At 43.4% G+C, this 24,837-nt stretch overlaps 2 protein-coding genes across 2 annotated transcripts; both read right to left on the bottom strand.

Annotated features, from left to right (window-relative positions):
• Positions 1–668: 668 nt before the first annotated feature.
• LOC308170784 (interferon-induced GTP-binding protein Mx3-like) lies at positions 669–9,041 on the bottom strand (the record flags this gene model as incomplete). The annotated part of the gene is made up of 13 exons (XM_080545623.1): positions 669–893; positions 1,169–1,245; positions 2,008–2,218; positions 2,326–2,402; positions 2,859–3,017; positions 3,226–3,367; positions 3,656–3,778; positions 3,915–3,993; positions 4,232–4,430; positions 6,619–6,757; positions 6,834–6,988; positions 7,119–7,256; positions 8,852–9,041. The coding sequence occupies 13 exons, from the start codon at positions 9,039–9,041 to the stop codon at positions 669–671; spliced, it is 1,914 nt and encodes a 637-aa protein (XP_080401749.1).
• A 2,372-nt stretch (positions 9,042–11,413) lies between these two features.
• On the bottom strand, positions 11,414–19,129 carry LOC308171022 (interferon-induced GTP-binding protein Mx3-like; the record flags this gene model as incomplete). Its single annotated transcript, XM_080545888.1, has 12 exons — positions 11,414–11,638; positions 12,127–12,390; positions 12,560–12,636; positions 13,576–13,734; positions 14,360–14,501; positions 14,732–14,854; positions 15,189–15,267; positions 16,414–16,612; positions 16,745–16,883; positions 16,960–17,114; positions 17,282–17,419; positions 18,940–19,129. The coding sequence occupies 12 exons, from the start codon at positions 19,127–19,129 to the stop codon at positions 11,414–11,416; spliced, it is 1,890 nt and encodes a 629-aa protein (XP_080402014.1).
• Positions 19,130–24,837: the final 5,708 nt, after the last annotated feature.

The raw sequence follows: 24,837 nt of genomic DNA, 5'->3' as shown, positions 1-24,837 counted from the left end.
TATAAAAAAAAGACCCTAATAGAAAACGACCCTTACTGATTTATTTAATTTGGGTTACGCTTAAATGTTGCTTAAAAAGCACAACTCAATGCTGATGGTGGTTTAAAAATAAATGTTCAGGTACCAAGAATCACTTTTAATGCTGTCACGTTCAGTAGCCTACATATTTGATATAAAATACAAACATATGTTAGAGGTTGCATTATGACATTTATTCCATCATCTACACCAGGACGTGTTGAGTCACATCGCAGGGCTCAGTGGGGTCTGTCTTGCTTTGTCTTTTAAGAAAACAACATTGCAAAATAAAAATGCTTTTTGACCCATCTCCAGAATGAGCAAGAGGTAGGCTAAAATAAATGTAATAAAACTGACCAAATATAGCGCCTCTTTGATCTCAGTGTGCATTAAAGAGCCAGTGATTGTTTAACCCTAACCCTTGGTCCCAGGACACCAGCTAAACGATACAGTACATTAATAAAATAACAAAACATGTATTTACAACATGCATAGAAATAAAGTAAGATAAACACAAATACTCAGCATTTCTCTATTACTACTTCAAGCACTCTCAAGATGACAAGCAAACTCTGCATGTCAGGCCAGTGTCTACTCTAGAACTGTCTACTCTAGAACTGTCTACTCTAGAACTCAGGCCACTGTCTACTCTAGAACTCCACCAGATAGATGCGTGCTTGCGTCAGGCGTTTGAGGCGGCTCTGCAGTTTCGCCCTCTTGCTGCCAATGTCACTGTCCTCCATCAGCAGCTGCTCCATGTTGTCCTTGTCCTGTATCATATGCAGCATCTCCCTCTGCAGCTGAGAGGCCGACTCCTGCAGGACCAGGTAGCGGATCACCATGGGGACCTGATCCGCCAGACGCTGGCTGGCAATCTGGTGAAGACCAGAAATAAACATGACTAAATGGCAGCAGGGGCAGAGACTATGAACTTCCTCTCACACCATCACACTTGTACATACACAAACATGCATGCATGCAGACACACATACAGACCAACACAAAGGACATACACACACACACACACACACACACACACACACACACACACACACACACTTGTGCAGTGCATTAGAAGAGGAACATGTGGGGTCCCTAGGGAGCCATGTGAGCTTGAGAGGGTAACATCAAAGTACTGATTGACACTTACTTGATAATAGGACTTGAGGTGCAGCAGCATCTCCTGCAGAGAAGCATGGTTGTCCCTGTAGTATATAGGACTCCTCCCTGTAGGGAAGCAGCTCATTTGAATATATGTAAAGTTGTATTGATGTTACGGTACATGTGGGAAAACTAGGGTTAGGGTTAGGTGCTAGGGTGCTACGCTTAAGGTTAGGGCTAGGGTAGGGATAGGGATAGGATTAGGGTTAGGGTTAGACATGCCAGCATGTACCAAATCGACGTAGCACCTAACCCTAACCCTAGTTTTCCCACATGTACCGTATTCCCACATGTACCGTAACATTGATACCAGACAAAGATATACCTGTAGTACGCAAACTTGGCATTTCCAGTGTAGCATGTGTATCATCAGTATTGCTACTGTACTACTGTGCTATCTGTGCTCTCTTATAACACAACAACAAAGGCATACTAACCATGGTGCACAGACAATGTCTATTATCTGACTGACTTTTTGTTGACCAGAATGGCTGCATAGAGATTAGCATTGGGGGTATGTGACTTTGCCTGTTCTATATGGATGCCGTATGTACATAACTATGTAAATATTTAAATACTTGTGTTAATAATAAAAAAACACAAGTAAACACACATTGATGCTCTCTGACTTTGGCCCTAGTGGGATTCAGAGATCATCCTCACCACTCTTTAAGACAGCCGGGGCTTTTTCCACAGCTAGTACGCTGTTCCCCCTGCTGGTCCCTCGGCTTCTGCACACAGCAGAGAAGTGATTTCGCTTTCCACAGGAATAGCATGTTACTCCATATGAAGGGCATTTTTCCCTATTTCTTTCGTGTTTTCCTCCACAGAATTTGCAACATTGTACGAAGTTCTGTGTCACTGCATTGCGTATGTCCTCTTCCTCTTTCTCATTCTCCTGCTCCTCCCTCTTCCTTTTACCCAGGCTGTGGCTGTAAGTGCTGTCCTGGGTGTACACTATCAGCTCCATCTTGAACTGGGTCCTCAGCATAGACTCGGCTGTAATGTCATTCTCCAGCTTAATAGCTTCGATCTTAGTCTAGAGGAGAGACAGGCATTCGTCTTACAACAAATGGTGGTGCAAAATAATATACGCCAACTGGTGATGGACGACTGTATGGCAATATACATTAAACAATTTTATACCTTAGCTGTTTTCAGGAGGTGAGGAAATCCGGTGAAACTGGTCCGAGCCAGCCGTATGAATTCCTTTCTCATAGCATCTAGTGAAGTATCAAAAGAAAACACTTGGACTTTTGCCAAACAACAAGACAGAACAAGAAACAGATCCAAGTGTGCTGATACTATTCTGACTTACTTTTTTTCTCTAACAGTTTTTTTTTTTTTAAATGTTTTTTTCAGTGGGGCAATCCCACTCATATTTTTCATTTGATTGGACAGGCATAGTGAAGACAGACAGGAAAGTAAGGAGAAGAAGGGAGAGAGGGCATGTCAGCAGGGCATGGGCCGGATTCAAACCCACGCCGACATGGGCATATGTGTGCACTGTAGACCGCGGTGCTAGACCACTGGACCACCCCAGGCCACGTAACAGTTGTTTTTAATACTTTAATCCCAACAGGCACTCTTGCAGCTCACTGAGAGCTCTGCAGCGGTCCTGTAAGCTTTCTTCCCATATTTCCCATTCCTATATTTTTATATTTTTAATAAACACATACCTGATATGTCCTTAAGCTTCTTGACCGCTGGTTCTTCCAGGTCTTTCATCTGGTCCTTCACCATAAACTCAAATGTCTCGTAGTTGGTAAACCCTGGAAGCTCTCTCCCGCGATACATGTCCTCATAGTCAGCCACCTCTCTCTCAATCTTCTTGTTAACTGCAATATCAAATCTCTTAAAACATTATTTTGATGTATACTCAATTGATCAAGTTCATGAGCAACTACGTATGCAACATGCAAAATGGCAAAAAAATACATTTATATTTCAAATCAAGATGTCAGCATTGGAAGTACAAGTTCTTCATTTTAGGATTTTCTTTTTTACATTGTGGGCAAAATATTTAAATTTAGATACGGTACCCACAGGTCACTCCAGAGGAGTCCAGATGGACCTTCCACTTCCCAAACTCTTTTCTGAGCGTGGAGAAGATGTTGAACCTTTCTCCACTCTGCAGCTCATCCCCGGTGGTCATGCTGATAGCATCCTGGGTGAACGCTGTCACTTTCTGAAACATGAACATGAACATCCATCAGGGAGAGAGTGGAGAAATAGCAACCAACAATTTTAGAATCTTAGATGTTGTCAGATCCCATAAGAAAGGAGGTGGAATCGCCTCCTTTTTCAGAGACAGTTTTAACTGCAAACAGGCATCCTTCTGAGAATTGTTATCATTATTTGAATATCTTTCAGTTGTTTTTAAATGTTCCACTCAAATCGATAGTGTTGTGCAGCACGAACCGCATACTAGTCGCACGAGTGACACAGAAGCATGTAGAGGCCTTAATGGACATACATCGACCAGGAAGTTGAGCCTCTCTGCTGCGTCAGAGGGAGGTCCAGTGCTGCATCTCTCCAGTTCCATGTGTGTCTGCGCCAGCTTAGCTTCAATCTGTTCCTCCAGACGAGGAAGGGATTTCTAGAAAACAAAACATGAAGACCTTCAAAGTTCATTACATGTCTGTCTTAAGATGTTCAAAGGCCACAGAGGAATATAGGAAGTTCCACAACTTGGAATATAAAGTGCAGTGAAATGTAATGAAAGACGAATTCACCTCAATATGGTGCACCAGTTCCAGGGTTAGCTTCTCCGCCAGTTTAGGGATGGTTGCATGGCCTTCATCATAAAGTGTACTGTAGAATAAGAAACATGCTAAACCCAACAAACAACTTAAATCCCAGCTTATAAATTGCTTATAAAGAGCTTAAACACACTTAAATAAGTGTTCAAATTTTTCGGCAGTGAGTTTGTTTTGGGGAGCGTGTTAGTTTTTATTTAACCATTGATGATTCTGTCATAGGAGCCAAAGCTATAGACTGCGCCTTTAAGGTAAAATAAGGGCTATTTGAAAATATATGTAAATGGTCTGACCTGAGATGTGTGTGCTCTTTGAAGAAGGCCTTCTCCCTCCTTGTGGCTTCGGTCAGTGACACCTGCTCCATGATCTCTTTCTGGCCCCGGCACTTGACTATCATGTAGCCTTTAGTCAGGGGGATGACCTCATTATGAACAATCTCAACCACGGTCTCCTCTGTGCCTTTGTCAACCAGGTCAGGCTTGGTCAGGATGCCTGTGCAATGATAAACACACACACACACACACACACACACACACACATACACACACACACACACACACACACACACACACACACACAGGGCTTAAAGTGGGAAAAAATCCTGTGCCTGAAACTTTTTCTTGGGGAGGGGGGTCACAGTTTGAGATATTGGGAGAGCGGGTACAGAAGACAGCTTCTTGTCTCAATGTTTAAATGCATTAATACTATTTTATAGTCAATACAAAATATATGTCTCAATGTTAAAATGCATTAATACTTTAAATGAATGTGCAACAATACTATGTGCAATATGACAACCCTTGTGTACATAAGGTTCAGATATAGGAAAAGTTAGGATATTTATAGCATAGCATAGAGTACAGAACAGTGTTTTATTGTATAGTATAGTAGTATAGTAGATAGTGTACATAGCCTTTATTTATGTAAACCAGCTCTTTTCCCTTTTTTATTTTACCCTTGGCCCTCGTGTTTTTAGTCTTTTTCCAAGCACCAGGGGAGCCCCCCCTCCTAAATTTCGTTGTATGGTACCTGTACTGTATTACAGTTTTTCTCAATTGCTAAAACACATTTCACAAAACTTTCCTCCATTTTCCCGAAACTCTAAACACAACACACTTTTCTAAAGCTACATAAGCAAAACCACACCTTCTCTCTTCAAATCTCAAACTCAAACCCTACCCCTAATCCTAACCCTAACCTTACTGTAACCCTAGCACCTAACCCTAACCCTAGTTTTCCCACATGTATGATAGTCATGCATAAAAATAAATCTGCGCTCCCTGTCTAACGTTATATCTAACATTACATATTTTACATTACAGTAAGGCTGATTTTGCATGATAGTCATGCATTTTTAGATATCTATTTCCCCCCTTTAAATGGCATATGATGTCATGTTTACTAAAGTTCAGCCGCAAAGTTGTTGCACTGTTGTCCTATCGAGTTTTACGTAAATAAAGGTTTGAAAAATGTTACCGTATTCCCACATGTACCGTAACATGTACAATACTGTACTGTATCACAACTCAATGCAAACACTACAGAGGATCCATTACACACAACAATACTCACTGAAAACAATGTTCAGGGTGTGATGTTTTTTTATTTATTTATGGAACTATACCACACACACACACACACACACACCACAATCATTTGCAACAAGTGTCTTAAATGTTGAGTCGTTATGTTTAATGAATGAAGCCAGGTGTGTTCATTGTGTTAAAATGTTGCTGACTGTGGCAAGCATTTTGCATCACATGAGCTTTAATTTGAGAATTTGACATTTTGAGCAGAGTTTTTTGCAACTTGTAGTTTAGCAAGACAAAATGTGTTTAGATTTATGAGAAAAGGAGGATTGTGTTTTGTGAATTGTGTCTTCATGTGAAATGTGTTTATGGTTTTGGCAAATGGGAGCTAGTTTTATTAAATGTGTTTAGAGAACTGGTCATTTGGTTTAGAGAATTGGCTTTTGTGTTTTAGCAATTGGGAAAAACTGTAATGACAATAAAGAACATTCATTCATTCATTCATAATACTGTTTTATACTTAATTTAAAAAAAATGTAGATGTCTTTAAAAGGCCAAACTGATTGCATCACAATTAAGCCACTATCACTATAACAATACAGAATAAAATATATACATGTCTTTAAAAGAACAAACTGATTACTTATTAAGCCACTATCACTTATATTCTCCTTCTTGGCACCACGTCCCATAAGGCTTCCCGTCACTACTCAGGGTTTTTCCTGGCTCAAAATGAGGCGGAGGTGGTACCAGTGGTGTTTGACATCGGGGGGGACCCTTGAAGCAGGGCTGTCTGGGGGTCCTTAAACGAGCATCAAACACTTAATTTCTTGCATTCTGGTGAATTGATATGCACCAATTTGTGCCCTTTCTGCATCAATTTATGATATTTATTCTCCTTGAGCAGTCAACATCAACTATCAGCTGTTTCGCTAGCAAACACGAAGTTATTTGTGAAACAGCGCCCCCGCCACCACGTCGGCGCAATGGCGCAATTGCAGTTTTTTTTCTTTCTCCCGCGCCGGAAATCCGGCACTGTGCCGGAGTACTTTAAGCCCTGCACACAGTTATATCATCATGATTCATAAAGATCCAGCCTCCTTTCTAATAATCAAATGTGCACTGCATAAGATTAATGTTTATTTATTTACCTAAAGTCCTTTCCCCCTCTGGGTCCACCTCCTGTGCCATCTGCAAAGCCTCTGTGGTTGCTATGTCAACGTTGCATGGCACAACTACCAAGCTGATTGTTTCTTGCCTTGTGATGAACTTCCGTATCAGTCTCTTGATCTGGAAATGTAGATGTACATTGTCAAAACTGCCTTTTGTTTTCACAATCTTTAGTGAGGGAGGACCGTGCTCTTACCTGCTCCCCGATGTTCTCAGGTTGACCCTTGACAGCCACCCTGGCGATGCCTGGCAGGTCTATGAGTGTGAGGTCTGGCACATCAGGGGATGCTATCTCCAAGCTGATGAGGTCATCACTGATCCCCACTCCCACACCAGCCATCTCATCCTGGGCTGGAGGAGGGGAGGCACAAGAGTACATAATGCCTCTGAGAAGTGATGGAAAGGACAGGAGACATAGGGGAGAAACACACTGACTACTGCCAGGCACCCCATGATGTGTAGTGCAGTAAAGTGAACCCACCTTCTCTGATTTCATACTCCACATCTGAGGGGTCGTCAAACTCCTTCACATAGTCCCAGTAACTGATTTTTCCATGCCATTCCTCTCCTTGTCTCGTTCTCTTCATCTTCAGCTCAAGAGGGCATCTAGTCACAATACCTACATAGAGAAAAATGAAATTAAATAATATTTTTTATTTTTTTTTATTTTTTTACACAATAAATAAATAAATAAATAACAAAAAGTAAACAATTTCACTACATCATTTGTGATTGCGCTAGGTGTTTATACGTAAATACGTTGTGAATGATTGGGTCTGTTTATAGACTCATCGTGAGCTTAGAATTAGGGATGCACCGAAATGAAAATTCTTGGCCGAGGCCGAAGCCGAATTTAAGGAAACACTTGGCCGAATACCGAATACCGAATGTGTATCGGCAGTTTTTAATTTTTATCATTGCATAAACTAAATACATTTTGCTTTTTATTCATGCTTCTCAAAGAAAGAAATTGAGATTGAAAAAAAATAACTTTTATTGAACATTCCAGCAGACATCAGTCTATACCAACAAAGCACAATAAATAAAATAAATCAGTCAAATTAAATGTTTTTGTTTTCCCTGAATAGCTGCTGAAAGAAAATCTTTGTAGGCCTACAACAAAAAAGTGCATTGGGATAAAAGTGCTTTGAGCCTACTTTTTACTAGGCTACTTCTTTTCGTAAAAGACCATATTTAACATTAGTTATATTATATATAACATATGTGCATGAAGCAATATTTGCTTCAACACTGACGAAATTGTGACGTCAGCCTATGTGCTACAGTACAGGCTGCAATGTGGAACGGAAGGGTGCGTTCGTAAATTCGCTTTGGAAATCTGATCAGCACTCATGGAAGGCCTCTTGTCCAATCAAATTACTTGGTCCCTTTATGACGTCGAACCCAGTGTGCGCTCCGGCGCTCTCGATGCAAATTTACGAACGCAGCCAAAATGAGAAAGCGCGTGTCCGCTTTTATTCCGAAGCCAATTGTAGCCTATGCTACAGCACACAAGGGAAGAGGTCGGTAATAACGATTGTGGGTAAACACACACACATATATATAATACATAGTGGCCACTGGCAAGGCTGTCATAATTATAAGATGTAGCAGCATGCAGTCAATGCTCGTCTCATTCGCTGAGCAGCATGGGATGCTTACACTGTTTGATTGCGTCATCAAAACACGCCCACTATTCGGTGGTAAACTTCTGGTGTTTTCACACATTCGGCCGAATACCGAATGTGCTTTATTTTGCGATATTCGGCCGAATACATTCGGTGGCCGAATGTTCGGTGCATCCCTACTTAGAATGATAAGGTTCTATCTCCGTTTAGAATGATAAGGTTCCATCTCCGTTTAGAATGAGAAGGTTCTATCTCCGTTTAGAATGATAAGGTTCTATCTCCGTTTAGAATGATAAGGTTCTATCTCCGTTTAGAATGATAAGGTTCTATCTCCGTTTATCCCGAGAGATATCCCGAGAGATATTGAGCGTCAAAGTTTTGACATTCCATTATGTTCTGTGAGATGGAACCTTTGTATTTGATTGATTAATTACTAACAAAAAAATGTCAACCTTTTAAAAAATAACACCACACAGGCATTAATAAACACCTAATGGATCAGATTATGTAAAAAAAAAAAAAACTAAATTTTGACAAAAATGGAGATAGAACCTTATAATTCTAACGTCACGTCGTGTGAACTCACCGCTCCCCCTGGGTAAAGCCACCCCCGACAGGGCTTCCAGCACGGAGCTCTTCCCCGAGCTCTGGTCCCCAATCACGGCTATGGCTGGCAGCGCAAGGTCCTTCTCCACCCCCAGGGAACGGAGGGAGTCGATCAGGTCGATGCAGGGACGCACCTTCTCCTCATACTGGTGGTTCAGCGTGTTATTCATGAGGAGATCTGAGTGTTTAAAGTGTTTAAAGGGAACTTAAAGCTTAAAGCCGCGGGTGAAGTCAATGCACTTGAGATGGAGAGAGGATGGATGACTTCTCTCATGTGACGGTGAACGAACAGGTTCAGTATATAAATGATACAACTGTTCAGGGGAGTGGCATGGTGGGAAACCGATTCTAAAGGATGCAATGTGAGGAGAAAGCTCTTTAACTTTCGTTTCCTCAGAGAGTGCCTATTGTCAGCTGACCAGGGTTTTTCCTGGCTCAAAATGAGGCGGAGTTTGCCATCGGGGGGGGACCCATGAAGCAGGGCTGTCTGGGGGTCCTTAAACGAGCATCAAACACTTAATTTCTTGCATTCTGGTGAATGGATATGCACCAATTTGTGCCCTTTCTGCATCAATTTATGGTGGAAACGTTATTATTTATGTAAAGGAAAACACAATATTCAGGCACCAGATGACCATTCAAAATATAATGCAATATAAGGCTCTCAGGCATTCTGTACTTTCAAATATGTATTCTCCTTGAGCAGTCAACATCTACTATCAGCTGTTTCTCTAGCAAAAACGAAAGCTAACTTATTTAAGAAACAACCACCACGTCGGCGTAGTGCCGCAATTGCAGTTAGAAATGACAGAAATCCACCGACCTCTGCCTCTCCAAACCTCCTTCAACTACGAGTTTTACTCCGCTTGCCCATCACACAGGGTGTCAGATGTATATTGTTCATTCTCGGTGTCACTTTGACTTGTGAACTTACCTTTAGCTGTCAGCATGATTAATTGTAGACTAGTAACACATTTCCCCTGCTCAATGCTACAAAAAGGTTCGTGACAAAGTCGAAGTAAACATATGGGTCTTTTTTTTATTTTATATATACGGTGCCTTTTCCGTCCCCAGTACAAATCATGTTGTATTTTATCTAAATTTGGACAAATACTAATACCATTAGTTTGTTCATGTATAGTCAATTGTTATTTATTATGAATACAATGATATGAGCTTCTAAGTTGTTTTTTTCTACATTTTAAAAGCTTTGGTTAAAGATGTAAATGGGATTTTGCCATGTCCCCAGTGTTGTTCATTTAACTTCAATCTACAAAAGAACTAATAAAAGCATATACATTTCCATTATGTTATTATTATTTAATTTTCCTGAGCAATATCTATTGAATTAAATATAGTTTTTATCAAGCTGTGTTAATGTCCCTTTAAAAAACAAAACATATTTCCCAATCACATCACTCTCATGAGGTGACATCACATCAGTGGAGGGGATTTCAAATGTGGTAAGCTGTGTGATTTTCTACCTCTTTTACCATCTGATTTTGATGTTTTTATCCAGTGAGTTTAATGTGGTTGACCATAACGTGTCCACCCTGTTAGGCCTAAATATTGGAGCGATCAATCAAATTGAATAATTTCAAAAAAAGTGATTAGTGCAAATTAGATTCCCCATCAAGTATTCATGGTCATGCTAGGCATTATGCTAACACAGGCAGGCTAAAGGCTAACTTTAACTCAAAATGTCCACCCTGTTAGCCCTATTCAACTAACAGAGTGTATTCTAAATAAAATACAATTTAGGTGCCTGAGCTCGACCACTATGTTTTTTAAAATATAGGTAAATCAACAATTTATTTTTCACAAGTTATGAAGTCCAAATGGCACCCTATATATATAAAAAAAAGACCCTAACAGAAAACGACCCTTACTGATTTATTTAATTTGGGTTACGCTTAAATGTTGCTTAAAAAGCACAACTCAATGCTGATGGTGGTTTAAAAATAAATGTTCAGGTACCAAGAATCACTTTTATTGCTGTCACGTTCAGTAGCCTACATATTTGATATAAAATACAAACATATGTTAGAGGTTGCATTATGACATTTATTCCATCATCTACACCAGGACGTGTTGAGTCACATCGCAGGGCTCAGTGGGGTCTGTCTTGCTTTGTCTTTAAAGAAAACAACATTGCAAAATAAAAATGCTTTTTGACCCATCTCCAGAATGAGCAAGAGGTAGGCTAAAATGAATGTAATAAAACTGACCAAATATAGCGCCTCTTTGATCTCAGTGTGCATTAAAGAGCCAGTGATTGTTTAACCCTAACCCTTGGTCCCAGGACACCAGCTAAACCATATAGTACATTAATCAAATAACAAAACATGTATTTACAACATGCATAGAAATAAAGTAAGATAAACACAAATACTCAGCATTTCTCTATTACTACTTCAAGCACTCTCAAGATGACAAGCAAACTCTGCATGTCAGGCCAGTGTCTACTCTAGAACTGTCTACTCTAGAACTGTCTACTCTAGAACTGTCTACTCTAGAACTGTCTACTCTAGAACTGTTTACTCTAGAACTCCACCAGATAGATGCGTGCTTGCGTCAGGCGTTTGAGACGACTCTGCAGTTTCGCCCTCTTGCTGCCAATGTCACTGTCCTCCTTCAGCAGCTGCTCCATGTTGTCCTTGTCCTGTATCATCTGCAGCATCTCCCTCTGCAGCTGAGAGGCCGACTCCTGCAGGACCAGGTAGCGGATCACCATGGGGACCTGATCCGCCAGACGCTGGCTGGCAATCTGGTGAAGGCCGCAAAAAAACATGACTAAATGGCAGCAGAAGAGTGAATAATACATTGTATGTCTATAGCGTTAGTGCTAAAGTGCATTAACATTGTTGCTGTGTTACAGTTACTGCAAGAAGAGGAGATGGTGTCCCTTAGTGGGAAGTATAAGTGTGTTTGTGTTGTGTTACAGTAAAGTATAAGCCTGTTTAGGAGTGTTTGGTTAACACTGGACTAGATGATCGAGGAGTGAAGACATTATCAAAGCGTACGCGCCTGTCGATCACCCGTACGCTTTGATAATATCTTCACTCATGATCATCTAGTCTAGTCTCGCGCCTGCGCCGTCTGTTGTTCTTCCTGCACACAGGTAAAAATATCCAGGATCTAGCAGCGTCATCGAGCTCACGCAAACAAACCCGGCGAAAGTTTTACTTGCTCCGGACAAGTAAAACGCTGTTAATGTCGAGCCCTGAGAGGCGTCCAGTGTGTTCAAGGCCTTACCTGGTAATAAGACTTGAGGTGCAGCATCATCTCCTGCAGGGAGGCATGGTTGTCTGCTTCATAGTACACAAGGCTCTTTCTGTTTTTTAAAACCCTTGCTCTCTCCTCCTCATCCTCCTCCTCCTCCTCCTCCCTCTTCCTCGCACTCAGACTGTGGCTGTAAATGCTGTCCTGGGTGTACACTATCAGCTCCATCTTGAATTGCGTCCTCAGCATAGACTCTGCTATGATCTCCTTCTCCTGTTTGATGACTTCAATCTTAGTCTGGAGGTCAACAAATCACTCAGTTAACGATAAATGGTGGTATTATCATATTATACTGTGTGTGTGTGTGTATATATTGTACAATAAAAACTGTTTATGGCCAACTGTGAGAGTATTTTGATAATAAATTGTGTCAGCAACGCTATAATGGTATTAAGCCAAACTATACCTTAGCTGTTTTCAGGAGGTTAGGTAGTCCTGTGAAGTTAGTCTGAGCCAGCTGTATGAGGGCCTTCCTTACGGTATCTAGAGAAAACATCAAGACATAACAGAGTGGGCCCTATTATGCACTTCATCAATAAGACGAGGCGGTAGATCTAAACTTAAGACGTGGAGGCGTGGTCAAGGCCACTTTGCTATTATGCGTGCTGTAGTGGGCGCCTAAAACCCGGCGCTAAGCAAAGAAATTAGTCATGGGTGTGTTTTGGGCGTCTTCTCAATCAACCCAATCAGCGTGCCAGGTGCCATTCCCTTTAAGAACCGGCTGCGTTGAGTCATTAGCGCTATGCTATTATGGAAGTCCTAAGAAGGAGGTCAGCGCGCTTCTCTGCCTCTCCCTTCTGAAATAAAGCATTTATACTGTGACCGTAATTGACGTCTTGCCGTGGAGCCACGTGCGTGTTCATGTGTGCCCACATGCATGCGCAAACCACGGAGGCGCGCTCGTGTTTCAAAACGTGCATGAAGTCTAAACTTAAGAACTTTTCAAACCACTTCTTAGCGATAGGAGCAAAGTCAGATCGCATAATAGCAGGGGCGCCTAGTGCACTTCATTAACATATGAACACTCCCACAATGAGCAATATATGCACGGGAGTTTTACGTCTTATGTGTGGGCGCCTATCGACACCGGCATAATAGCAGTAGCGCGTATGAAGCGCATAATAAGGGTGGCGGTAGGTCTTAACCTGGTGGTGCGTCTTAATTAACACTTAAGACGGCAAGTTAAGAAGTGCATAATAGGGCCCAGAATGTTCAAATAACATTTAATCTTAACCCTCTGTTTCCTGCCACAATGAGCTGATAACCAATAGTACCATCCTTCACATGACGAAGACAATGTTTGGGGCATTTTTTGTACAAAAATCTAAATGGGCATGCTTGCAGCTCAAAACGAAGTTCAAGCAGCAGAAATAGGCTCTTGTCTCATATTTCCCATGCCTGCATGTTTATGGACAGCAATACCTGATATCTCCTTCAGCTTCTTGACGGCTGGTTCCTCCAGCAGTTTGATCTGGTCCTTCACCATCACCTCAAAGGTCTTGTAGTTGATGAACCCAGGAAGCTCTCTTCCACGGTACATCTCCTCATAGTTAGCCACCTCTTTCTCAATCTTCTTGTTAACTGCAATATCAAATCTCTAAAACGTTATTTTGATTTATACTCAATTAATCAAGTTCATGAGCAACTATGTGAATAGAGGTTAGCAAAGTTAAATAACATAGCAAATCATTTGAGGTTCATGTACATTTTGTTATGTTATTTAACTTTGCTATTTGAGTCAAATGGAGATACTGTTATCATCATAGTGGAGTAGGTCAATATGTACTTGTTCTTTATCGTATGTAAATATTTGAATGTAACTTATCTGCATATTCCAGGGTTCCTACAAGTTTCAACAAGTCAAATTTAATACCTTTTTAAGACCTCTTTGAATATAATTTTAGACCTATTCGTGACACCATATGATAGCTTTTTGTCATCCTTGAGGTGATGAAATTAGGGATTTCACTGCCATACAGACAAAAAAGGAAGCGAATTGGCATTTTTTGGGTTCCAGCTTGATTAATTTCCGCGTAGATGTGGTCGGACTGATTTCCTTGCAGGATCTCATTTTTAAGACCTAGCACCTCATTTTTAGACCAAATAACTGAAACGTAAGACCTTTTTAGGCCTTATAAATCGGATTGCTGTTGCTTTTTAAGACCAGCGCGGGAACCCTGATGTTCACTCAAAGATGAGCACTCACAGTTCTCTCCAGAGTGGTCCAGATGGGCCTTCCATTTCCCAAACTCTTTCCTGAGCGTGGAGAAGATGTTCAACCTGTCTCCACTCTTCAGCTCCTCTCCTGTGGTCATGTTGACAGCATCCTGGTTGAACTCTGTCACTTTCTGAAACACAAAGGAGAAGAAGAAGGAGAAGTGTGTAAAGGAAAGAGAAACAAACAGATGGATTCCCGGTTCGATTCCGGCCACGGACATATCCTGCATGTCATCCCTTCTCTCTCTCTCTCACCCATCCTTCCTGTCAAATCTCTACTATCTCTGTCACAATAAAAATGAAAATATGAGTGGGACTGCCCCACTCAAAAAAAAAAAAAAATCAAGGCCAAGAATCTCACATCGATCAGGAAGTAGAGCCTCTCAGTTGCATCAGAGGGGGGTCCAGTGCCGTATCTCTCCAGCTCAGCATGCGTGTCTGCCAGCTTCGCTTCAATCTGTTCCTCCAGACGAGGAAGGGATTTCTAGAGAGACCAAACGTTCAAGGCCACAAAGGTTCAGCAACAACTCGTGACGTTAGAATTCTAGAAGGTTCTATCTCCATTTTTGGTAAAAATTTTGTTTTTTACATAATCTGATCCATTAGGTGTTTATTAATGCCTGTGTGTAAAATGTTGGAATTTTTGAGTTAGTAATTAATCAAATACAAAGGTTCCATCTCATAAAACATAATGGAATGTAAAAACTTTGACGCTCAATATCTCTGAACTGCCCTAAACGTAGATAGAACATTATCATTCTAAGCTCACGAACTATGGAATATATAGTGCAGTGAAATATAATGAAAGATTCATTCACCTCAATATGGTGCACCAGTTCCAGGGTTAGCTTCTCCGCCAGTTTAGGGATGGTTGCATGGCCTTCATCATAAAGTGTACTGTAGAATGAATGAGAAAAATACAAAGTCCAACACACACCACACACATGTGTTAGTCCACTATTCCTGCCTTTTGCTAGCCTGTTTTGGGGACTTAGGCCCAATCCCGATTCCCTTTTCTACCCCTACGGCTCGTTTTCGAGTGCCACTCGCTTTTGAGCGAAGATTTCGGGAACAGAGCCACAAGCCATAGTGGTTGAAATCTTTCCCTATGAAACGGGACAACCCTTCAAGACCCTGATACGTCATCAGTAGTGTCATAGAAAAGCATTGACGCTCACGATTCATTCACAACTTAGGTTTTACGCTATCAATCGATCAAACAAGTCATCAAATACAAAAGAACAATGCTTCTGATCGTGAGAGACCATTGTTTGAGTTTGCTGCCTGTCGTCTGCTTATTGATCTGCATTCCTTCTGGGTCCAATCCGCAAACCCAACCATTACAGTCACAGTTTATAAGTTGGTGTGACAGCTATCAGTAGCCTGGAAGTGTGTGTGTGTGTGTGTGTGTGTGTGTGTGTGTGTGTGTGTGTGAGTGTCTGTGTGTGTCTCTTTAAATGTGTCACATAGTCATAGGAGACTGTCTTCCTGGTCCAGGGGCTCCACCTCCTTTGGAGGGAAAAGCACCAACAACCAGAAGGGGTCACCTGGGCCGAAACAACCAACCAATACCAACCTCATGACCGACAAGGACAATCAGCACCAAGCATCTTCAGATGTCAGATTTCTCAAGAGAACTGGCCTGATACGACGAAATGGACAATGTAGGAATTGGATAAATCCAGAAGATGGCAGTAGTGCAACGTGAAGGCTGCAAGCTGCCGTTAAACCCAACAGAAGAAGAAGAAGAAGAAGAAGACCCTGCTCACCCTCGTTTGGGATCTATTTGTCTGAAGTCTGTGTAGGAGTTACATTGTTGAGATCTGTTAGTTATTTGAGAGTGTTTGGAGATTGTGTGTTTCTTTTGGTGATTTGAATTGTTATTAGTTTTGGCTGTTTGGCTATATTTTTGTCACTTTATCGTTTGTACCTCTTTGTGTACATAGTGATTTTATTATTTTGTTAAACTAACCATCCAAGGGATGATTTTTTTTTGTTTCTTTTCTTTTCTAAGAATTTTAAAACATACGGCATTGGTCTGACCTGAGATGTGCGTGCTCTTTGAAGAAGGCCTTCTCCCTCTCTGTGGCCTCCGTCAGTGAGACCCGCTCCATGATCTCCTTCTGGCCGCGGCACTTGACTATCATGTAGCCTTTAGTCAGGGGGATGACCTCATTATGAACAATCTCAACCACGGTCTCCTCCGTGCCTTTGTCAACCAGGTCAGGCTTGGTCAGGATGCCTGTGCAATGATAAACACACACACACACACACACACACAGTTATGGCATCATGATTCATAAAGGTTCAGCCTGCTTCCTAACAATGGGGTATTCAATCAAATGTGCGCTGCAGAACATTAATGTTTATTTACCTAAAGTCCTTTCCCCCTCTGGGTCCACCTCCTGTGCCATCTGCAAAGCCTCTGTGGTTGCTATGTCAACGTTGCATGGCACAACTACCAAGCTGATTGTTTCTTGCTTTGTGATGAACTTCCGTATCAGTCTCTTGATCTGGAAATGTAGATGTACATTGTCAAAACTGCCTTTTGTTTTCACAATCTTTAGTGAGGGAGGAGCGTGCTTTTACCTGCTCCCCGATGTTCTCAGGTTGACCCTTGACAGCCACCCTGGCGATGCCTGGCAGGTCTATGAGTGTGAGGTCTGGCACGTCAGGGGACGCTATCTCCAAGCTGATGAGGTCATCACTGATCCCCACTCCCACACCAGCCATCTCATCCTGGGCTGGAGGGGGGGAAGTTGTGTTTTGAACACAAATGTGTTTTAGAAGCCCATGGAAAGGAGATCAGAAACACACTGACTAATTGCCGAGCAGCTGTATAATGAAACAAAGTTCTGAAGTGCAGTAAAGTGTAACTGCAGGCCAGTGAGGCCAGTGAAAGTGAACCCACCTTCTCTGATCTTCTTCTCCACTTCTGAGGGGTCGTCGAACTCCTCCTCATGGTTCTGGTAACTGATTTTCCCATGCCATTCCTCTCCCTCTCTCCTTCTCTTCATCTTCAGCTCAAGGGGGCATCTAGTCACAATACCTACATAAGGGGAGGAGGAGCGGAGAAGAGGAAATGAAACAATAAAAAACATCCTAGAGTAAAGAGACAAGAGACTAACCCTAACCCTAGTCCAGGGGAGTAATCTCCACTAGGGACAGGAGGGACATGTCCCCCCCACTTTTCAAAACCTAGATTCTGTCCCCCCCCACTGATGGTAATGTTACTGTTGGTGTCCAGCATGTTTACAGTTAGTTTGTAAAAACTTTTAACTGACTGCCCGTAAGAGCTTCCTGAAATCTGTATTTACGAATGTGTTTATTATTAAGCTTCGTCTTTTGATGTGCTTGCTGCTTATAGCACAACCGTTTATGCTCGTCAACAGAGTGATGTGTCTAGTTCTTCATAGATGTATCCTATTAATTCTGCCCTCAAAGTGCACCAAATTGATGCATTTTACTTTCAAATGTAAAAAAAGAAATCTTCCGTGCCCCCCCCCACTCCCCAAACCAAAGTGTTGCCCTTGGGCTAGTCATTACATTATACACCAAACTAGGGCTGTCCCAAACGACTATTTTTCTAACGATTAATCTAGCGATTATTTTTCGGTTAGTCGATTAGTCTAACGGTTATTTTTTTTACTGTTCGATTAATGTATCACTTAATTTCCCCCAAAATAATGGCTGTATTGTCTCTCTCCGTTTAACAGTGTCTTTATAAAGCACACTGGGTAATAGCTGCTGCTCTTATAAAACAAAGCAGCGTGTGACATGCACATTACTCAGACGGCCGCCCCTTTAAATGATCAGCTGATGTATGGGGGCTGTCTGTGGGCCCGCAATTAAACACAGACACCTTTAATTCGGCGACCTGCTACTACTACTGTAACTGCCTCTGTCAAACAGCCCCAGACACAGGGGAGACTCACTGCTATGTTTAGCCAACTTGAATGCCAACGTGGCCATCAGGGTTTTTTTCCTGGCTCAAAATGAGGCGGAGGTGGTACCAGTGGTGTTTGACATCGGGGGGGGGACCCATGAAGCAGGGCTGTCTGGGGGTCCTTAAACATCAAACACTTAATTTCTTGCATTCTGGTGAATTGATATGCACCAATTTGTGCCCTTTCTACATCAATTTATGGTGGAAATGTCATTATTTATGTAAAGGAAAACACAATATTCAGGCACCAGATGACCATTCAAAATATAATGTAATATAATGCAATATAAGGCTCTCAGGCATTCTGTACTTTCAAATATGTATTCTCCTTGAGCAGTCAACATCAACTATCAGCTATTTCGCTAGCAAACACGAAAGCTAACTTATTTGCGAAACAGCGCCCCCGCCACCACGTCGGCGCAGTGGCGCAATTGCAGGTTTTTTGGCGACGCACCGACGCACATTACGCAAGTCGACGTATTGACGTAGTCGATTACGTCGGCGTGTCGTCCCAGCCCTACACCAAACCCACATTTATTTTATTTTATTTTAAATCAGTCTTTTCAAAATCAGTCATTCTATTTTTTATTTTATTTTCATTCATTCATTCTATGTGAACTCACCGCTCCCCCTGGGTAAAGCCACCCCCGACAGCGCTTCCAGCACGGAGCTCTTCCCCGAGCTCTGGTCCCCAATCACGGCTATGGCTGGCAGCGCAAGGTCCTTCTCCACCCCCAGGGAACGGAGGGAGTCGATCAGGTCGATGCAGGGACGCACCTTCTCCTCATACTGTTGGTTCAGCGTGTTATTCATGACGAGATCAGTGTTTAAAGTGTTTAAAGGAAACTTAAAGCTTGAGATGGAGAGAGGATGGATGACTTCTCTCATGTGACGGTGAACGAACAGGTTCAGTATATAAATGATACAACTGTTCAGGGGAGTGGCATGGGGGGAAACCGATTCTAAAGGATGCAATGTGAGGAGAAAGCTCTTTAACTTTCGTTTCCTCAGAGAGTGCCTATTGTCAGCTGATTGTCTCCCCATCCTCCGAAGTCCGAAACCTGAGCGTCATCCTGGACCACATAAGCGTCATCCACCCTCTCCTTCCCACATGAAACCCATCACTACCGGTAAATCCTGATTATGGTTAAAATGGTTCAATAATTTAATAATAATTTGCAGCACTTGCAAATGCAATACACTTTTAATCAGCTTCTTAAGTAGCAGAATCAGAACCCGAATGAAAATCATCAGGAAGGGAAGGGTAGTTTTCTATGATTGTCCATTCAGATTCAGAAACATGGTTATTACACATTATAGGCAGTCATGACTTTGCCGATGAAACAGCGCCATTTAGTGGTGGGACTACAGCATAGCCCACATCGCCCATATCTTTTAGTTCACTGTCATTGTATCGTCGTCACGATAGCCACTCAGATTGTCTGAAGAAATGAAAGTGAAATCTCTACTCCTGTATTCCTGGAAGAATCCATTTCCCACAACGCCACTCCCCCCTAAATAACTATTATAGCCTGATTTTTTGTGTGTGAATATTCGGTGCTGTTGCTGCTCTTGAATGAATGAATGAATGAATGAATGAATGAATGAATGAATGAATGAATGAATGAATGAAATTCCACCCAAATCAATCAGTTCTAAGGTTGAACAATTATTATATATGAATTATATTATTCAACAATTATTATATTTTAATATTTCTTTAATTTAATAACTTTCTCATCTTTATTGTAAAAGATAGGGGGGGCTTAGCCCTGCTAGCCCATTGATACCAGCCGTCCCTGGGTATAACACTATTGACAAGCATTACTGAAACATAAGTTGAGTAAGATAACATTCATGTTTTCATATTCATGCTATCATTCATTAATGACTGGAATTAGCCATCATGAAACTGCTTTCATAAGTGTAAGCCACTATCCTTGTTATTGTCATTAGATTACTCTTAAATACGCACTTTCTGTCAGATCGGGACCACTAACTAACAAGAGGATATCTGACATGACCAGTGGCGGACTCAGGCTGTTTGAAGGGCAAGGGGGGCGAAAAGAAAAAAAGGGCACCTACTGCACAACATGGGACCCCCATCAGTGCACATGGTCAAGTTTAGACCATTGGAAGGGCAGCCAATAGGGCACATCCTCTAATTTTGCCACTCAAAAGGGCACTTTAGTGCGACGTTTTTCAACTGTGGGGGCACATGGTCAAGTTTAGACCATTGAAGGGGCACCAATAGGGCACAACCTCTCATTTTCGTCACTCAAAAGGGCATTTTTGCCACTCAAAAGGGCACTTAAGAGAGACGTTTTTCAACTGTGGTGGGGGCACCAGGAGGGGCGGTCGGCCCCCCTGCCCCCCCCATGTGTCCGCCAGTGGACATGACACACGTGTTTGGTACCGTTCCTAACTCCATTCCATTTCTAACTATTAGCCCGTCCTCCATCTCCCACCTCCAGCAGCCTCCCCTCATATACAACTACGGTTGGTTAATTCCTTCAGTAGAGCTGCCCCCCCCTCACCCCCACACTACTATCAGTTTATAATGAATAAAGTTGACTTAATGTCATATTACACAGCATGATTACTACCCAGAGTGTGCTTGTGGTAAGAATACCTAATCGTTAGACAGGCTATATATTATATTGGTAATAATGTTAAGTTAGTTGAGTGACATTTGATGGTATTACAAAACGTTTATTAGAAAACCAATTTTCTCAGCTCAAGATTGCCTCAAATGCATCGTGAACAAAAGTTGAATGACGGACATAACCTTTTTCAACACTGATAGGTGACATGTTATATATATTGGTTCAGTTCTGTAACAACCCTTTAAAGCTCAGCTGCCTGATAGATCTTTCTGAAAACTGTTCAAATGATGAATTATAGTTCAAAACTCTGACGTGATGCTTTCACGGTTTTCTGCCTCTCCTGAAGCCAGCAGCATCGGGGTCCCCACATCCACATAATCCTGTCAGGAGGCAGGCAACATTCACATTAACATATTAAAAACATTGTTAGCAGCAGTATGCTAGTAACGGAAGCAATTTACCATGAGAGGAAGGGGGTTGGGTTGTGTACAGGGGTACAGGGTTGTGGCACGAGGCAAAGCCGAGTAGGAAAACCCTGTACAGTGGTAAATGAGTCCACAACCCCCCCGCCCTCCAATGGTCAATTGCTTTTCTACAACAGCCACCACATAATATAAAAAATAAATACACAGTTGTAACATTAAATTCATGTATTTACAATCAATAATCGTTTCAGAATACATACATGTATTCTGAAACGATTCTCAGAGAGAGAGAGAGAGACAGAGAGAGAGAGAGAGAGAGACAGAGAGAAAGACAGATAGAGAGAGAGAGAGACAGAGAGAGAGAGAGAGAGAGAGACAGAGAGAGAGAGAGAGAGAGAGAGAGAGAGAGAGAGAGAGAGAGAGAGAGAGAGAGAGAGAGAGAGAGAGAGGGGATAGCTTACTGAGTCATCCTCCATGATGTTCTCCAGGATTCTGACAATGTCTGTGAAAGAGGGTCTCGAGGTGTAAGGCTCCAGCCAACAGTCTCGCATTATCTGTAGACTGAGTGTGTGTGTGTGTGTGTGTGTGTGTGTGTGTGTGTGTGTGTGTGTGTGTGTGTGCGTGTGCATGTGTGTGTCGGTGAGAGAGATAGAGAGTTAGAATACTAAGTTAATCAATTGTTACATGGAGTCAGGACATCTGCAGACAGTGCTAAAACTACCTCGCCTAGTTCGTCACTCACGATACAGTTTGTCAGATGTTTTGAGACTTTTGAGGTGAATCTTCACTTTCTACCAAAACCCACAAGCGTAACATTGCGTGAGTTTAGAATGATAAGGTTCTATCTCCGTTTAGGGCAGTTCAGAGATATTGAGCGTCAACGTTTTTACATTCCATTATGTTTTGTGAGATGGAACCTTTGTATTTTATGAATTACTAACTCAAAAATTTCAACATTTTAAAAATAACACCACACACAGGCATTAATAAACACCTAATGGATCAGATTATGTAAAAAACTAAATTTTGACAAAAATGGAGATAGAACCTTATAATTCTAACGTCACGATTGCTAGCACCACCACGCTCTACCAGCTGAGCCACAGATGGACTTACATCTCCGGCCTGCAGCCCTCAGGGTCGCTGTTCTTATGACCGGCACAGATGTGGTAGACCACCGCCTCCGACGTCTCCATGTTAGGGTAGGGTAAGGTGCCTGCAGGTGAAAAAAAAAAAGAATTCTACAACAGCATGGATTCTGATTGGCTAGCAAACAGTGGTAAATACCCCCAACAACCCACAGTTCAGACCAGCATTTTCTCGTACACACATTCACACACCAATGGCGGTGCCAAGCTGCCATGCAAGGCGCCGGCGCCGCTCACTGGGAGCAATTTGGGGTTCAGTGTCTTGCCCAAGGACACTTCGACATGTGGCCAGCCGGGGCTCGAACCGCTGATCCGCCAACCTTGTGATCATTAGACGGCGACTCTACCTCCTGCGCCACAGCCACCACCCTTCAGACTGATGTTGTTATCGCCTGATGTCGTGTTTCTCGACTCACCAAATGTCTGCATCTCCCAGTTGACGATGCCGAACGCCCACACGTCCCCTTTGAAGCTGTAGTAGTTGTTCCTGAAGTACTCAGGTGGGTACCAGCGCAGGGGCACGCGCTCCTACACACACAACAGCACCATGGAAACACTGTTAGCCTTAACACTAGAACAGACGTGCCTTTTTACCTACTATAAGAGGTCCACGAGGAGGAGGGGGGGTTCTGACCCACAGAGGAGCACCAGGAGGAGGGGAGGGAGGAGGGAAGGGAGGAGGGGAGGGAGGGAGGGAGGGAGGAGGAGGTGAGGTTCTGACCCACAGAGAAGCACCAGGAGGTGAAGGAGGAGGGGATGGAGGGAGGGAGGAGGAGGGGAGGGAGGGAGGGAGGAGGAGGGGAAGGAGGGAGGGAGGGAGGGGAGGGAGGAGGAGGTGAGGTTCTGACCCACAGAGGAGCACCAGGAGGAGGTGAGGGAGGAGGGGAGGAGGAGGAGGGAGGGAGGAGGAGGGAGGGAGGGAGGAGGAGGGGAGGGAGGGAGGGAGGGAGGAAGGAGGGAGGGAGGGAGGGAGGAAGGAGGGAGGGAGGAGGGAGGGGAGGTTCTGACCCACAGAGGAGCACCAGGAGGAGGGGAGGGAGGGGAGGGAGGGAGGGAGGGAGGAGGGAGGGAGGAGGAGGTGAGGGAGGGAGGGGAGGTTCTGACCCACAGAGGAGCACCAGGAGGAGGTGAGGGAGGAGGGGAGGGAGGGAGGAGGAGGGGAGGAGGGAGGGAGGGGAGGTTCTGACCCACAGAGGAGCACCAGGAGGAGGGGAGGGAGGGGAGGGAGGGAGGAGGAGGTGAGGGAGGGAGGGAGGAGGGAGGGTGGGAGGAGGGGAGGGAGGGAGGGAGGAAGGAGGGAGGGAGGGAGGGAGGAGGAGGAGGGGAGAGGGAGGGAGGGAGGAGGAGGGGAGGGAGGGAGGGAGGAAGGAGGGAGGGAGGAAGGAGGGAGGGAGGAAGGAGGGAGGGAGGGAGGAGGAGGGAGGGAGGGAGGAAGGAGGGAGGGAGGAGGGGAGGGAGGGAGGAAGGAGGGAGGGAGGGAGGAGGAGGTGGGGAGAGGGAGGGAGGGAGGAGGAGGGGAGAGGGAGGGAGGGAGGGAGGGAGGAAGGAGGGAGGAAGGAGGGAGGGAGGGAGGAGGGGAGAGGGAGGGAGGGAGGAGGAGGGGAGAGGGAGGGAGGGAGGGAGGGAGGAAGGAGGGAGGGAGGGAGGAGGAGGAGGTGAGGTTCTGACCCGTGAGTGCTTGCTGCTGCGGCTGCTGCTGCGGCGGCTCCTCATGCAGCTCAGGTCCCTCGCCAGGCCGAACTCCGCCACCTTCACCTCCCAGGGGAACTGACTGACCAGGATGTTCCTCAGCGCCAGGTCACAGTGCACCACCTGCAGCACAGCCCACAACACGCTCGTGACGTTAGAACTATAAGGTTCTATCTCCATTTTTGGTCAAAATTGAGTTTTTTACATAATCTGATCCATTAGGTGTTTATTAATGCCTGTGTGGTGTTATTTTTTAAAATGTTGACATTTTTGAGTTAGTAATTAATAAAATACAAAGGTTCCATCTCACTAAAACATAATGGAATGTAAAAACTTTGACGCTCAATATCTCTGAACTACCCTAAACGGAGATAGAACCGTATAATTCGTAAGCTATGATACTAAATACGATTTGATTTGATTTGTAGCCACGTTTCCTTATCACTGACGCCACGCCACGTCTTTGACAGAATGATGATTAGTGTTAAATAAGTTAAATCTCAGCAGCTAGTATGATAGGGTATAAATGGGAGAAGGAGGAAAAAAATGGCCGCCATTTTGGAGCGTGAGTGTCAGTGGCAGCTAGTATAGTGGGCTACGAAAGGGAGGAGGAGGAAACTGGGCACCATTTTGGAGCGCAGGTGTTCCATGGC

This window comes from Nansenia antarctica, assembly GCF_963989245.1.
Source record: "Nansenia antarctica genome assembly, chromosome: 15".
NCBI lineage: Eukaryota > Metazoa > Chordata > Actinopteri > Argentiniformes > Microstomatidae > Nansenia > Nansenia antarctica.
The sequence above is the reverse complement of the archived record's forward strand: the minus strand, read 5'-3'. Positions and strand labels throughout refer to the sequence as shown.